The sequence below is a fragment of the Oncorhynchus kisutch genome, linkage group LG14, assembly GCF_002021735.2.
Source record: "Oncorhynchus kisutch isolate 150728-3 linkage group LG14, Okis_V2, whole genome shotgun sequence".
NCBI lineage: Eukaryota > Metazoa > Chordata > Actinopteri > Salmoniformes > Salmonidae > Oncorhynchus > Oncorhynchus kisutch.
In genome coordinates, this window is record NC_034187.2 from 90,206,889 (window position 1) to 90,223,165 (window position 16,277).

The 16,277-nt window shown below is 42.2% G+C and overlaps 1 protein-coding gene across 1 annotated transcript in view; it reads left to right on the forward strand.

Moving 5' to 3' along the window:
- The window catches only part of LOC109882913 (regulating synaptic membrane exocytosis protein 2-like), a 63,353-nt gene that overhangs the window by 17,537 nt on the left and 29,539 nt on the right, over positions 1-16,277 (forward strand). Inside the window, exons 2-3 of the mRNA XM_031789194.1 lie at positions 1,036-1,058; positions 15,758-15,903. Of these exons, the coding sequence (XP_031645054.1) occupies positions 15,824-15,903 (80 nt within the window). The 5' untranslated portion in view covers positions 1,036-1,058; positions 15,758-15,823. The remainder of the gene's footprint in view (positions 1-1,035; positions 1,059-15,757; positions 15,904-16,277) is intronic.

Consider the following 16,277-nt stretch of genomic DNA (forward strand, 5'->3'; position numbering starts at 1 on the left):
TAACATCAAAATCGTTGCACCTAGTTGCAGGCACAAATATAATAAAGGGTTAAACAAGGAGACATGGGCAGGGCTCAATATCTTGCTTGATAAATTAAAAAGACACTCAGTCCCCTGCCTCTAGTAGTCGTTTCTTCGAACCCTGTCGGGTGCCTCTAGTAGTCGGTTCTTCGAACCCTGTCGGGTGGGGCATCTCGTTGGTGCGCGTGCCGGCGGCCACTGCCGCCCTTCCGTCGGCCCAGTTCTTTGTATGCTATTTTAATATGAGAATGAATTAATGATATCAAGCCAAACCCAGCCATGATTACAGACACCTGTATGTGTGTGTGTCTTTTGACACTATATAAACTAGTCACCTCTGTTTGTCATTATACCCTGATGAAGACAGCTTGTCTGTCGAAACGTTGAACATTAGGCTATTACATTTTTGCATCTGAGCTCCTAGTTTGCGGCTCTCCTATATTTTTTTAAGTGTCCACCAGAGGTCACCATGTCCTTAGTAGTTGTAGTAGTAGTTTACTTTGTTCTGGCAGTGTTCGTTAGACTGGATATGGTCGTTTGATAGGGAAATGTTCTTCTTTTCTCGTCTTCGGTCCAGTTTCCTAGACTACGTTACATGCAGAGCTGCAGGCGACGCATGTCTAGTCTTCTTCCCTGTTTCTTACCCTTTTCTGCTCTGGTAGAGTCTAACCATATTACACGTGTAGCCACAGCTCCACGATTTCTTGTCTCAATGGGTGATTATTCAGGGTACAGCTAAGACCACTTTCCACACTGGCAGCAACCCGGCATGTTTTGGTCTAATGTACATTTCGTTAGGAGTCCTTTTATAGGCACTCTGGAAAAAGGGGTGTTCCATCCTTTTGGCATAATGTCTATGCTCACGTGGGCATGGTTACTGACTGGATAAAACTTTACATGACAAACAAATATCTCATCTATCCTTATCAGGTGGTAGCTGGTATCCTTATCAGGTGGTAGCTGAAGTGATGATATTGGTAATAATCTATTTCCTCCAATTCTTTTCTTCTACAGGTGCTTTGAAGGATCCATCCAAGGTAAGAGTTGTTTTTTAAAATTTGTGTTGAAAAGCTTGTTGCTTCGGGTTAAGGTTAGATTTGACATTACAGACAGCACTAAGATTGATTTGGCTCTTTCCAATACAGTAATTGATTCAACCTCTGTTTAAACCATGGAATGCAAATGTTGTCATTTAAAAAAAAATGTTTCTACAATATTTAGTGGACAATATTTAGTGGACAATATTTAGTGAACACTCCGAGCCTGCATGAATTCAACTATCAGAAAGGTTTCTCTCTGTCTTCAAATCCTCTTACCTTGGCATACTGTAACAGTTTTGACTTGAGGTTATTGTTTGTATGGATGCCAGGTAGGTTGTGCCTACCAGAGAAAATATAGGTTTCTCCTTTTGGTTTGGGAGGGAATGAGTCTCGTCTGGTCCATCAGGTCTACACCAATACAAAGAACTCATGTAAAAGTCAGGATGGACATACACTTTTCATAAACCTTAAACCATTGTAAATAACATCAAATAAATGTATTATTTTGTGTGGGTTGTATTACCAACAAATGATCACAAACACATAATACTATAACAAATAATGAGCTCTGTACCTCGGGCCTTAAAGAGTCCAGCCCGGTAAAGGAGTTCAGGGAACTCAAGTGACCTTAGTCATGCAATGTTTGTCCGTTCATAAAGTGTAGCATAAACCCAGTCTCAATCATACAATCAAAATATCAAACTCTTTTACCACACAAACATAAAGAGTATCAAATCTCAATACGTCTTCAACTACAACTGACCACATAAATCATGGTATACATCACACTAAAACAAATTAAATAGCTTCTGCAATAAAGTTGTAGTCGGTCAGTCAGACAATCCAATCTGCCAACAGAGGAGAAACGCCATGAAGAACCAGCAGAGACCAACTGAGATGTGTAGTCCAGTCCAAAAGAAGCAATGAGTGGATCCGATCCTGGTTAAACTTGAGACAAGGCTACAAAGCACACTTTTAAATACAACAAAACAAGTAAAGAAGCTTCAGAACTGAGGGTTGAACACATCCTCATTCGCACCACCATCACAACCCCACTTTTGCGCAGCTGATGATGGCGATTTAATTGGGAATGAATGGGGAAGCGCCCTATTGGAAGGAGAAGCACTGAGATGGTTCAGACAAATTCAGGGCCGTCACAATACGAGTCCATACCATCAAGTTCTGCTTTCCGGACCATATACCATAAATAGCATTGAAAAACATGTTTTTAATCAAAGTAATCCCCTATAATACTTATTAATGAATTGCGACGTGGTTGAGAAAACATGTCTTCCTAAGAACCTGGTACCTAAACAAAATATATAGTCATTGATTCAATCTCTACGTCTGGAATGTAAATGCAGACTGTATTCAATGGGTATGGATGTAGCATATACACACCTGGAAGGGACACATGGCCATAGAGAGAGGCCAGAGTGGTTTGACGCTTCTGACAACCACTTCTTGCACTCTCCTGAAAATACTGCTTTTCACATTCGTCCATTTCGGGAGGTGTTATCTTATCCAATCATAAATGATTTGAGTACCAACTCGAAGTATACAAGTTGACTGACATCTGAAAGGAGTTTTCTGGAGAAAGCAAATAAAGTGCCTGAGTGAGAAGGTAAGCAAGCTTTCATCTACATGGTTTGACCATGTACTGTACATTTGAAGAACCTGAAAAAAATGTATGTCATTACATGTCTAAGATTCTTGGGAACATCTTGCAATGCTGCTATCAAGATTTCATGCTGAATTGTTGAACCGATTGTAGATTTACAGCGAGTAGGTGGCTATCAAGTTGTTTAACTAGCTTGCCACCGTTATCTAACTGAGGGAAAGAGTGGGGCGTTCTGCTTGGCTGTGGCGGAGATGTTCTCTCTCACTGCTCTCTCTGTCACCCTGTCTCACTCTATCGATTTGGTAAAAATAAAATAAAATTGATTATCTACGTTTAATACTCAGGTTCTTAGGAACAATTTGATGTGCAGAAATTGAGACTTCATTGAGGTGACATGCTGTTTTTAGCAAGTCTACTAGCTAGCTAGGTAAGGTTAGCTAGTTCATGGGGGAGAGAAGTGTTACTTGCCGCCTGACTTTCTCACACAGGAGAGAGAGAAAGGAAATAAAGAGGGAGAGAGAGTAGTGGGCAGGAAGGGATGAAAAGAGAGAAAATGGGGGAGAAGATATGGAAAGGAAGGATACATTTTGACTGATAAATGCAGAAATGACAGATGCTCATTATTTTTATTGTTTGATATTAATAATATTCTAGCCATGTTTAACAGATATCTTGCTCTTCTGGATGGCCTATTCTGATCAATTAGTGTTTATAATGTACAGTGCTTTCAGAAAGCATTCACACCCCTTGACATTTTCAAGATTTTGTTTTGTTACACAGTGAATTCAAAATGGATTACATTTAGATTTGTGTCACTGAACTACACACAATAACCCATAATGTCAAAGTGAAATGTAGTTTTTAGATTTTTTTTTACAAATAAGTACAGGAGTAAAAATGTGTTTAATTAACAAGTCACATAATAAGTTGCATGGAATCACTCTGTGTGCAATGAAGTCACGCCTACTCCCGCTCCCCCTCTCCAGCGCTTGACGTCACCTGTCTACTAACCACCAGTCCTGGAAACCATCATTATGCACACCCGCTCCCCATCATTATGCACACCTGGGCTTCATCATCATCTATATTACATTCCCTTTATTTAGCCCTCAGTAGCCTCAGTAATCAGGCAGTATTGGTTTGTTGTCATAATCAGTAGGCACCTCCTGTTTTGATAATTTACCTTTCAATGCATTTCGTCATCAATTTACCTTTCATCACTCCCTGCATATTCGTGACAGAATACTGCCTCACAATATGGAAGTAGCAGAAGATAAAACCATCTTCCAGACTGTCAACGAACAGGGTCATCTACTCCACCAACACCACGCCCAGCTGGCGGAACTGGGTACGGCCATGGTGGATGTCCTCCACTTTCTCCACCGCCTTAAAACCCTCAGCGAGGCTCTCCATACCCCTATCAGAGGGCCTCCTACCATGGGTCGTCACAGGGAGTCAGTCCTCCAGCCTACCCAGCCGTCCCCCTAGGTCAGCAATGTCTGACTGTCCTATTCAGAGAAGTATGACGGTACTCCATCCCAATGTCGTGGCTTCCTACTCCAGTGCTCCCTCTGTTTTGCCCATCAGATGGGAGCCCCCACCACTGAGAGGTCCAAGATTGCCACGGTAATTTCCCTGCTCACCAGGCAGGCATTGGAGTGGGCTATGGCCGTCTGGAAGAGAGGAGAGGAGAGGAGGAGCTGGTTTCCTTTGTGAGGTTCATGGCTCTGTTCAGGGCGGTCTTCGACCATCCTCCAGTGGGCAGAGAGGGAGGTAAGAAACTTCTCCAACTCTAGCAGGTTGCTCAGACAGCTGCGGAGTACGCCCTCACCTTTTGGACTGTGGCAGGTTTTCCAATGCCTTGCAAAGAAGGGTACCTATTAGTAGGGTAAAAAAAAAGTAGACACTGAATATCCCTTTGAGCATGGTGAAGTTGTTAATTACGTATAAATACACCCAGATACTAAGATACAGGCCTCCTTCCTAACTCAGTTGCTGTAAAGGAAGGAAACAGCTCACGGATTTCATCATTAGACCAATGGTGATTTTAAAACAGAGTTTAATGGCTGAGGATGGATCAACAACATTGTAGTTACTCCACAATACTAACCTAAATGACAGAGTGAAAAGAAGGAAGCCTGTACAGAATACAAATATTCCAAAACATGTATCCTGTTTGCAACAAAGCACTGAAATTGTACTGCAAAAAAATGTCAAAGAAATTAACTTTTTGTCCTGAATACAAAGCGTTATGTTTGGGGCAAATCCAACTCAACACATCACTGAGTACCACTCCACATATTTTCAAGGGTAGTGGCGGCTGCATCATGTTATTGCTTGCGGCTCTGGCTGCTCCATGTAGGCTGACAGCTCTGGCGGCTTCTTACAGACTGGCAGCTCTGGCGGCTCCGTGCAGACTCGCAGCTCCTTGCAGACTGGCAGCTCCTTACAGACTGGCAGCTCCTTGCAGACTGACAGCTCCTTGCAGACTGGCAGCTCCGTGCAGACTGGCAGCTCCGTGCAGACTGGCAGCTCCTTGCAGACTGGCAGCTCCTTGCAGACTGGCAGCTCCTTGCAGACTGGCAGCTCGGGCTGCTCCATGCAGACTGACATCTCTGGCTGCTCCATGCAGACTGACGGCTCAGGCTGCTCCATGCAGGCTGGCAGCTCTGGCTGCGCTGAACAGGCAGGAGACTCCAGCAGCGCTGTAGAGGAGGAAGGCTCTGGCAGCGCTGAACAGGCGGGAGACTCCGGCAGCGCTGTAGAGGAGGAAGGCTCTGGCAGCGCTGAACAGGCGGGAGACTCCGGCAGCGCAGGAGAGGAGGAAGGCTCTGGCTGCGCTAAACAGGCAGGAGAATCCAGCAGCACTGGAGAGGCGAGGCGCACTGTAGGCCTGATGCGTGGTGCTGGTACCGGTGGTACTGAACCGAGAACACGCACAGGAAGCCTGGTGCGGGGAGCTGCTACCGGAGGGCTGGAGTGTGGAGGTGGCACAGGATGGGCTAGACCGTGAAGGCGTACTGGAGATCTTGAGAGCAGTGCTGGCACAGGACGTGCAAGGCTAGGGATGTGCACAGGAGGCCTGGTGCGTGAGGCTGGCACCAACTTCACCAGCCGACTAACACGCACCTCAGGACGAGTATGGAGCGCTAACCCAGGTGCCATCAAATCCCCGACACGTTCCGTCGGGCGAATTCCATGCAAAAAGCACCAACACAGCAACTCCCTCATTTCTCTCTCCTCCAATTTCCCCATTAACTCCTTCACAGTCTCTGCTTCGCTCACCTCCAACACCGGCTCTGGTTCTGGTCTCCTCCTTGGCTCCTCACGATAAACAGGGAGAGTTGGCTCAGGTCTGACTCTTGACTCTGCCACACTCTCCCTGAGCCCCCCCCCCCCAATACATTTTTGGGGCTGATTCTCAGGCTTCCTTCCGAGTCGCCGTGCTGCCTCCTCATACCGGCGCCTCCCCGCTTTTCCGCCTCCAGTTCTTCTTTGGGGCGGCGATATTCTCCAGGCTGAGCCCAGGGTCCTTCTCTGTTTAAGATTTCCTCCCATGTCCAGAAATCCTTATTGCGCATCTCCTCTTTGGGCTGCTCCTGCCTGTTGACACGCCGCTTGGTCCGTTGGTGGTGGGTGATTCTGTTACGGTTTTCTAGGTGTGAAGGATAGTCGGACCAAAATGCAGCGTGTAGATTGCGATCCATGTTTAATGAACAATGTGAAACACGAATAAACACAAAACACTACAAAACAAAGAACGTAACGAAAACCCGAAACAGCCTATACTTGTGTAAATAAACAAAGAGCTAGGAACAACGACACTAAGGACAATCACCCACGACAAACTCAAAGAATATGGCTGCCTAAATATGGTTCCCAATCAGAGACAACGATAAACACCTGCCTCTGATTGAGAACCACTCCAGACAGCCATAGACTTTGCTAGATAACCCCACTAGCTACAATCCCAATACATACACACCAAAACCCCAAGACAAAACACACCACAATACAAAAACCCCATGCCACACCCTGGCCTGACCCAATACATGAAGAAAAACACAAAATACTTAGACCAGGGCGTGACACTTGTCATCATTAACCTCTATAAAAAGCACAGGAAAAATCCTAGAGGAAAGCCTGTTCAGTCTGCTTTCCACCAGACAACGGGAGACAAAATCACCTTTCAGCAGGACAATAACATAAAACACTAGGCCGAATATACACTTGAGTTGTTTAACAAGACGACATTGAATGTTATGTTCCTGAGTGGCCTCGATAGAATTTTGACTTAAATTGGCTTCAAAATCTAATGGCAAGACTTGAAAATGAATGTCTAGCAATGATCAACAACCAACTTGACGGAGCTTGAAGAATTTTTATATTGTACAATAAAGATATGCAAAGTTCTTAGGCTTACCCAGATGGACTCATAGCTGTTATCGCTGCCAAAGGTGATTCAAGATATGAGTGTTTTATTTTATTTTCTATTTTGACATGAGTATTGTGTGTGGATGATTGACAAAAAAATGCCAGTTAAATACAGTTTAAGCCCAATTTGTTACACAACAAAATGTATAAAAAGTCAAGGGGAGTGAAAACTTTCTGAAGGTACTGTATGTGTGTATATATATATATAAACTTCCGAAGTCAGAAGTTTACATAAACCTTATATCACGACTTCCGCCGAAGTCGGTCCCTCTCCTTGTTCGGGCGGCGTTCGGCGGTCGACGTTGCAGGCCTTCTAGCCATCGCCGATCCACAATCATTTTCCATTTGTTTTGTCTTACACACCTGATTTCACTCACCCAATTACTTATTCATTATTTAACCCTCTGTTCCCCCCATGTTTGTTTGTGAGTGATTGTTCGTTGTAAATCGGTCCGTTATTGTGGGCTCGCTATATTGCTTTGTATATGTGTATTTTGAGTAAAGTACGTTGATTACTTATATATGCTGCCCTGCACCTGACTCTCTACACCAGCTTCACACAGGACCATTACACCTTAGCCAATAATATTTAAAATCAGTTTCACAATTCCTGACATTTAATCCTTGTAAAATTCCCTGTCTTAGGTCAGTTAGGATCACCACTTGATTTTAAGAATGTGAAATGTTACCAGATTTTTCAGTACTGCCCACAAATTTTCCATGGGATTGAGGTCAGGGCTTTGTGATGTTTCAGTACTGCCCACAAATTTTCCATGGGATTGAGGTCAGGGCTTTGTGATGGCCACTCCAATACCTTGACTTTGTTGTCCTTATGCCATTTTACCACAACTTTGGAAGTATGCTTGGAGTCATTGTCCATTTGGAAGACCCATTTGCGACCAAGCTTTAACTTCCTGACTGATGTCTTGAGATGTTGCTTCAATCTATCCACGTAATTTTCCTTTCTCATGATGCCATAATTTTTGTGCAGCGCACCTGTCCCTCCTGCAGCAAAGTACCCCCACAACATTATGCTACCACCCCCGTGCTTCACGGTTGGGACGGTGTTCTTCGGCTTGCAAGCCTCCCCCTTTTTCCTCCAAACATAATGATGGTCATTATGGCCAAAGAGTTCTATTTTTGTTTCATCAGACCAGAGGACATTTCTCCAAAAAGTGTGATCTTTGTCCCCATTTGCAGTTGCCAACCGTGGTCTGGCTTTTTATGGCGGATTTGGAGCAGTGGCTTCTTCCTTGCTGAGCGACCTTTCAGGTTACGTCGATATAGGACTCGTTTTACTGTTGATATAGATCATTTGTACCCGTTTCCTCCAGTATCTTCAGATGGTCCTTTGGTGTTGTTCTGGGATTGATTTGCACTTTTCGCACCACTGTACTTTCATGCATCTATCACAGATTGGAGTAGGAATCGGCTTGAATACATTTGTTTGAGGTCCTGGATAGGTATTTGCCCTTTATCATTATACATGTCTCGCAAGTTATGCACACCCTTATCCGCCCACAATAGGTACACAAAAGGCCTATTATTTGTCAGCAGGTTATGGTTATGCATGTAGGAGTAGATTCAGAGAGCTTGTTCATGTTGCCTATATATTTCTCAGCGTAGCACCATACTTTTAGTGAGTTGCTCTAATTACCTTAATACCAGAAATTTGTAAGACTATGGTTGCAATAAGTTCTTCATCTATGCCTCTCCAAGAACCTGCAATAGAATCATCGAACCATACTCAAGGATTTTATTTTGGTAGACAAGTAATATACTTCGTAGTCAAACAAACCTCCTGTTCTCTTTAATCTCGTAAGAGTATCATATCGAATACGTAGCTTTTTATCATTCCAAATCAGCTTTGAGGTATTTGTATTTATTATGGATCCCCATTAAAATACATTCACAACATATTAAGTGTATGACCTCAGGCCCCTACTCTACTACCACATACAGTTGATGTCAGAAGTTTACATACACGTAGGTTGAAGTCATTCAAATGTGTTTTTCAACCACTCCACAAATGTCTTGTTAATTAACAGACTATATTAACAGACTATAGTTTTGGCAAGTTGGTTAGGACATCTACTGTGCATGCCACAAGCAAATTTTCCAACATTTGTTTGCAGACAGATTATTTCACTTATAATTCCCTGCATCACAATTCCAGTGGGTCAGAAGTTTAAATACACTAAATTCCAGAAAATTATGTCATGGCTTTAGAAGCTTCTGTTAGGTTAATTGACATCATTTGAGTCAATTGGAGTGCCTTCAAACTCAGTGCCTCTTTGCTTGACATCATGGGAAAATCAAAAGAAATCAGCCAAGACCTCAGAAAATAAATTGTAGACCTCCACAAGTCTGGTTCATCCTTAGGAACTATTTCCAACCGCCTGAAGGTACTAGGTTCATCTGTACAAATAATAGTACACACGTATAAACACCATGGGACCACGCAGCTGTCATACCGCTCAGGAAGGAGACGTGTTCTGTCTTTTAGAGATGAACGTAAAAGTGCAAATCAATCCCAGAACAGCAATGGAACTTGGGAAGTTGCTGGAGGAAACAGGTAAAAAAGTATCTATATCTACAGTAAAACGAGTCCTATATCGACATAACCTGAAAGGCCCTCAGAATGTAAGCAGCCACTGCTCCAAAACCGCCATAAAAATGCCAGACTACGGTTTGCAACTGCACATGGGGACAAAGATCATACTTTTTGGAGAAATGTCCCCTGGTCTGATGAAACAAAAATAGAACTGTTGGGCCATAATGACCATCGTTATGTTTGGAGGAAAAAGGGGGAGGCTTGCAAGCTGAAGAACACAATCCCAACCGTGAAGCAAGGGGGTCGCAGCATCCGGTTGTGGGGGTGCTTTGCTGCAGGAGGGACAGGTGCACAACACAAAATGGATGGCATCATGAGAAAGGAAAATTGTGGATATATTGAAGCAACATGTCTACCCACTGGGAATGTGATGAAAGAAATAAAAGCTGAAATAAATAATCTATTATTCTGACATTTCACATTCTTAAAATAAAGTCGTCAACCTAACTGATCTAAGACTAGGATTTAATGTCAGGAATTGTGAAAAACTGAGTTTAAATGTATTTTCAAAGGTGTATGTAAACTTCCGACTTCAACTGTACATACTACCACAATCAGCCCAACTAACTGATGCCTGTATATTAGCTTAGATAGCTACTGTTGTAGCTTCACTTCTGTTATTTTTCACTGTATTTATTACTGTTTTTATTTCTTTACTTGTTCAACTAATACCTTTTTTCCACTATTGGTTAGCCTGTAAGTAAGCATTTCACTGTAAGGTGTATGTGGCGCACGTGACATATAAACTTTGATTTGATTTGAGCCATGGAGGGAACATCCAAGTCCCTGGCAGAAGACAGCTGGTACATGGGCTCAAAACGATTTGAAGGTCTTAAGTCCGGACACAGGGGAAGAAGGCAGGCGCGCCGAGAATTATTATTTTCTTTATTTCTGGTTCTGACACACATCCATTCACGCTCACCTGGAGTCCAACAATGAGCAGCCATTTACGCTCACCTGGAGTCCAACAATGAGCAGCCATTTTCTAGTTCAAGCTAGTAGAGGGGTACAGTGGTGGAAATTGATCATAGTTGAGTATGCTCCCATTATGATCCTGTTGGATGTTTTGATAGGAATCATTTAAAGATACCGATAGTCTCATAGAATCCTTATTCAGTTAAAGGCACTTGGTCAAATGTTTTATTTAAAAACTAAGACTTTGGTAAATGTGTTAAGTGCACAGTTTTGATGAAACGGTTATTAAAAGTAAACAACAGCACAGCAACACGACAACACGGAAGTGTGATGTGTGATGTTTGTAATCACTGCCAAATGTGTTGAGTAGGATTAACCATTGTTGGATTAACCATTTTTGGTCATTGACTTTAATTCCTCAAAGTATTTTGGAGGAGGAGGTATAGGCAGCATAGAGAAAATAACATTTAGTCGACCCAGTACGTTCATTTTTACTATAGCAATCTTACCTTGTAATTAGATTTTTAGAGAGGACCATCTCTGCAAATCAGAGGTGATCTCCTCTTTTAGTTTGACATAGTTCCTTCTACAAACTTGGGAAAATTTGGTTGGTATGCATACGCCCAAATAAATAAAGTCTGCCTCATGCTACTGCACTGGAGATGCAGCAGGCAAAGTAAGCTGTTTCACAGGGCTATTTAGGGGCACCATTACATCTTTTTCCTAGTTTATTTCATATCAAAGAATGAACCAAAAACATAAAATAATTTCACAATCTGTGGAAGGATATTTGAAAGGTCTGATAACTACTATGTCATCAGCATAGTGACACTTTATGCTGCGTAACTTTTATATTGATTGGTGAAATAGGTGGGTCCAATCTAATCGCTTGAACAAGGGGCTCCAAAGACAGGGCAAAGGGCGTTGGTGATAATGGACATCCTTGTTTTGTGAAACGTTGTAAACAGAAAGTCTTGGATATAATGTTTCCCGTCTGCACAACTGCTCGTGTTGCAGAGTACAATGTTTTTAACACGGAGATAAATCCTTTACCAAAACCAAAGGACTCCAAAACACAAAATAAATTGTTCCATTCTTGCCTATCAAAGGCTATTTCAAACTAAAAAGTGAAGCATGGACTAGGTGTTTTTCTAATATTGTCTGAGGCTAAAAGACATCACTTAAGTCTCCTCCCATAACAAGTTGGTATTGTTGTAAGATCTAATAGGGCTCCCAAGTGGCGCAGCAGTCTAAGGCACTGCATCTCAGTGCTAGAGGCGTCACTAGAGACACCCTGGTTCAGCGGTCTAAGGCACTGCATCTTGGGTGCTAGAGGCGTCACTACAGACACCCTGGTTCAGCGGTCTAAGACACTGCATCTCAGTGCTGGAGGCGTCACTACAGACCCTGGTTCAGTGGTCTAAGGCACTGCATTTCAGTGCTAGAGGCGTCACTACAGACACCCTGGTTCAGCGGTCTAAGACACTGCATCTCAGTGCTCGAGGCGTCACTATAGACCCTGGTTCAGCGGTCTAAGACACTGCATTTCAGTGCATCACTACAGACACCTTTTATTTTCTTAGTGGCTGAGTGAGGAACACATAAATATAGAATGTATGGATAATTGTATAATTTGTTTATCAAGAAATTAAATAAAAATCACCTATTTCAATATAAACAGGAAAATATATTTTTATACACCGTTATACACATTTGTGAACAAACTCTGACAAAGGTTTTAACAATAATAGAAACAAAAACAGTAACCACCCACAATTGAGGAAATCTATAGCTTCAACTATTCTCTTTGCCTGGAATGAACTCAAATTCACTAACATCAGGAGGAGGCTCTCAAGCAGCGACGCACGTCGCAAGTCAGTCCCATTATGTCAGTCACTTGTCTTTATCCAACATGACATGAATACGCGGCAGCTGCAGTTAAGCAATACTGTATAACTAGAATGACAACAACCAAGTCAAGCAAGTTAACAAATCAACCAGGCCCCTCATACCAAATTAACTAAGTTATGTAGCTGAATAACAAATAAACATGGGTAACATTAGCTACTTAGTCTGCAGTGGGAAGAATCTGGAGGAATTGTTTGCGACGACTGGGCTCCTTCTCTTGTAGTTGTCCTCAGCTGCAAGGCATGCCTCTGCTTCTTTTACAGTATGGAATTCAAGAAGTGTTCTATTTTTCCTGATCTCCAGGATGGCTGGGTATGTCAGGAATGGGCAAAGTCTTCTTGCTGTCATCTGTCGTTTGATGTAGTCAAAGGATTTCATCTTCAGTGTGGTTTCATTTTAGCAACAGTATCCATTTTGGTAGATTCTCCTGGAGAAAACCTTTTGGGTCAGAACCCTCCGCGGTTTCATCCAGGCCCACCATAAGTATGTTCAGTTTCCTCTCTCTGTCTTCAAGCACATAATTTTCTCCCTCAGTTGCATCACTGCTTCTCGGCAGGTGGCTATGTCGTCTGTAGCAGTCCTTGTGCTAACCTGCATCTCTTCACAGCATCGCTCCAGAGACTTGCATGTGACAGATGTTATGTTGTTTGAGAGTTTTAAGATAGACGTTTTGGAGGCTTCTACCATATATTTAAGTGATTTAATTTCTCCAGAAAGCAGTTCCTCCAGGGATTCCTTAACTGCTTGTTTGAACATTGCATCGAAGTTTGTTGTTGATTCAGAGCCTTCATTATGGCAGAGTTGGATGTACCGTCACTGGTCTTAGTTGGCTCGTTGTCTTTCTTTGTTAGCGATGCTTTTAGGCTTTCCTGTGCCTTAGTTGAGTGTCCTCGGTTGGGTAAACCCATGTAATTAAGCATTTTGATGATCAGAGGCAAGTTGTCAGAAATGTATTATAGATATTGGACTTTTGAGACGGTACTAGGAACTAACCTTGCATCTCTGACAAAAGGCCACCGGAAGTTTGTTGTGCACACATTTATAATCACTTGCAATCTCACTTTTACTAGAGTAGCTATCAGCGAGGTTATCCGCCAACACACACACACACACACACACACACACACACACACACACACACACACACACACACACACACACACACACACACACACACACACACACACACACACACACACACACACACACACACACACACACACACACACACACAGTGGGAGTGGTAAAGGTATGGTGAGTCTAGCATAGAAGGTGTGGGAGGAGTTGGGAATGGACATTTCCACATAGAAATTTTCATTGGAATGCATTGATTTGAATGCATATATTTCTATGGTTTGAAAAGTAGAAAAACATTTCTCAGCTATTGTAGTCTGAAGCAGTCTGTAATGTTAATTTGGTGTCTCTAGCTCAAAGGTTTTAGAGCAGGGTTAGGAAGAAGAAAAATAATAAGAGCATGTCAAACAAGCGTTTCTGTTACAAGAACACTAAACCCTAAAAGTGCCTCTGGTTAGTTCAGTAGTATATCTAGGTCAAAATGATTATCAATGATTATCAATGTCAATGATTATCAATAAACATGAAATATTCACATAAATGAATACATTTGCATATATGTATTTAATTACATTTAATTTGAACATGCAAATGAATTACTTAAAAATCACACAATGTGATTTTCTGGATTTTCGTCCTCTGATTTGTCATCCAAAGGGTCCCAGCTATAACATGTAGTGTCGTTTTGTTAGATAAAATCCTGTAGAAACACAGTTTGCACTGCTGTCCAGTGTCTTAGACCGCTGCACCATTCGGGAAGTTCCATCCACAAAGTTTTTCATGCTTATCAATTGCCTTGTACAAATTATCAAATTATCAAAATAGTAAAAAATCAGCCCGTGTCGTCATCTGCCAGAGAGTAGCCCCAATCGTCCCGTGCGCCAAGTAATACATTTGGGACAGATAACTTCGGAATCAGCCCGAGCTCAATCCCCGCATCCTAGCCATAAGTAATAGTTCCGAAGGCGGCCCAGACTCGGCCATATGACGACGGCCGAGTCTGACTCTCAGCCGAGTGCCCCAAATCGGGCACAGGTGTGTCCCATTTCGTTGACAACCCTTCCGGCTCCTCCCACCGACATCCTATTAAGGAAACGAGCAAAGAGAAAGAATTCGGCAGACAGAGTGGGAGGGTCATAACATGTCATAATATGGTCATAACACTGTCATGACACATATATTTAGACCTGTTGAGACATATATTGTGTTATTTTATGGCTGGTCCAGTCAGACACCTACATAAGAGTGTCAAAACCTACTAAACCTACTACACAAGGCAAAAAGTTCCATTACACCATAGCCTACCTGTCAACAGTATGTTTATGTTATTTTCTGAAATTGACCATATTCAATTATCATTGCAATTGATCACAAATTGATGTCAGACATGTACCTACCCCAATGCTCTGTTGCTAATGAATGCAGGAGCAGATTTTAGGAGCAGGGCATCAGTTTTGTACGATTATGATTGTCATAATGCTTCTTGACAGTGTCATAAAGTTATTTAAAATATTTTTAAAAAACATGACTGTAAATAATTAATTACAACAAAGGATTAAAGAAACAAACTTTTTTTTAAAAGCAAACTTCTTGGAAGGGAAAAAAAACGTAACACAACACAATATATGGGTCTAGATACTGTTATGACCATGTTATGTCAGCTGTTATGACATATTATGACATGCTTATGCCATAATGTGTTATGATGCTGAGTATTAAGTAACGTTTTCCAGAATATTATTCTGGAAAATAATGCAGGGCATTATAATACATGCTCTAGAATGTCCTTCAAGCCAATTAGAAACGAGTATTTAACAATAATTCAGAATAATTATTGACTTCACTTCTGTTATACTTACAATTATTACATGCATAGTATAACACTATGGAATGGCTATTGCTTCTATAGCTCATATCTTCTGGTCTAGGCCTAGCAAGTGGAATAGAATGTTATATAGAGTGTCTTGGCTAACACAACGTATTTCTCCAACACTTTATTGAGTGTTTTGGCTAATGCAATGTATTTCTACAACACTATATTGAGTGTTTTGGCTAATACATAATATATTTCTCCAACATTATGTTGAGTGTCTTGGCTAACACAATGTATTTCTCCCTCCACCCCTGTAGCTGCAGACGCTGAGAGGCTCAGACACTGCCAAATCCTTGGACAGTGATGTTAGCGATGTGTCCGCTATGCCATGTGCTTCTCAGCTCAGCAGCATGAGCCACATGTCTGTCCAGTCGGAGACGGCAAAGGGAAGCCACAACATCAGGTGGGACTGAGCTCTGTGTCTGGCCTGCCTGGCCTGCCTTACCTCTGGAACCTACTAATGCTAATGCCACTGGCGATGGGCAAGCTGCCTCAATTCATGGTTGTTCATTACTCTGGTATGCAGAAATGTTCCATTTGGAAATATTTGCACCCAGCTACTATTTGAAAGGGAACGTGAGTATTCTATGCAGACAAGTACTGCTCTCTTGACGGTTTAGTTCATGATTGACTTTGCTCAGACTAGAAGCGAATGACTGAACATGTTTTTTGAGGTTTTTTCCATCACAAGCTTGGCTATATGTTGCTATGGTGTATTACGGATATTACAATGGGATTTCAAACAGAAGAGCATACAGTATGTTTGAGAAAACCCTT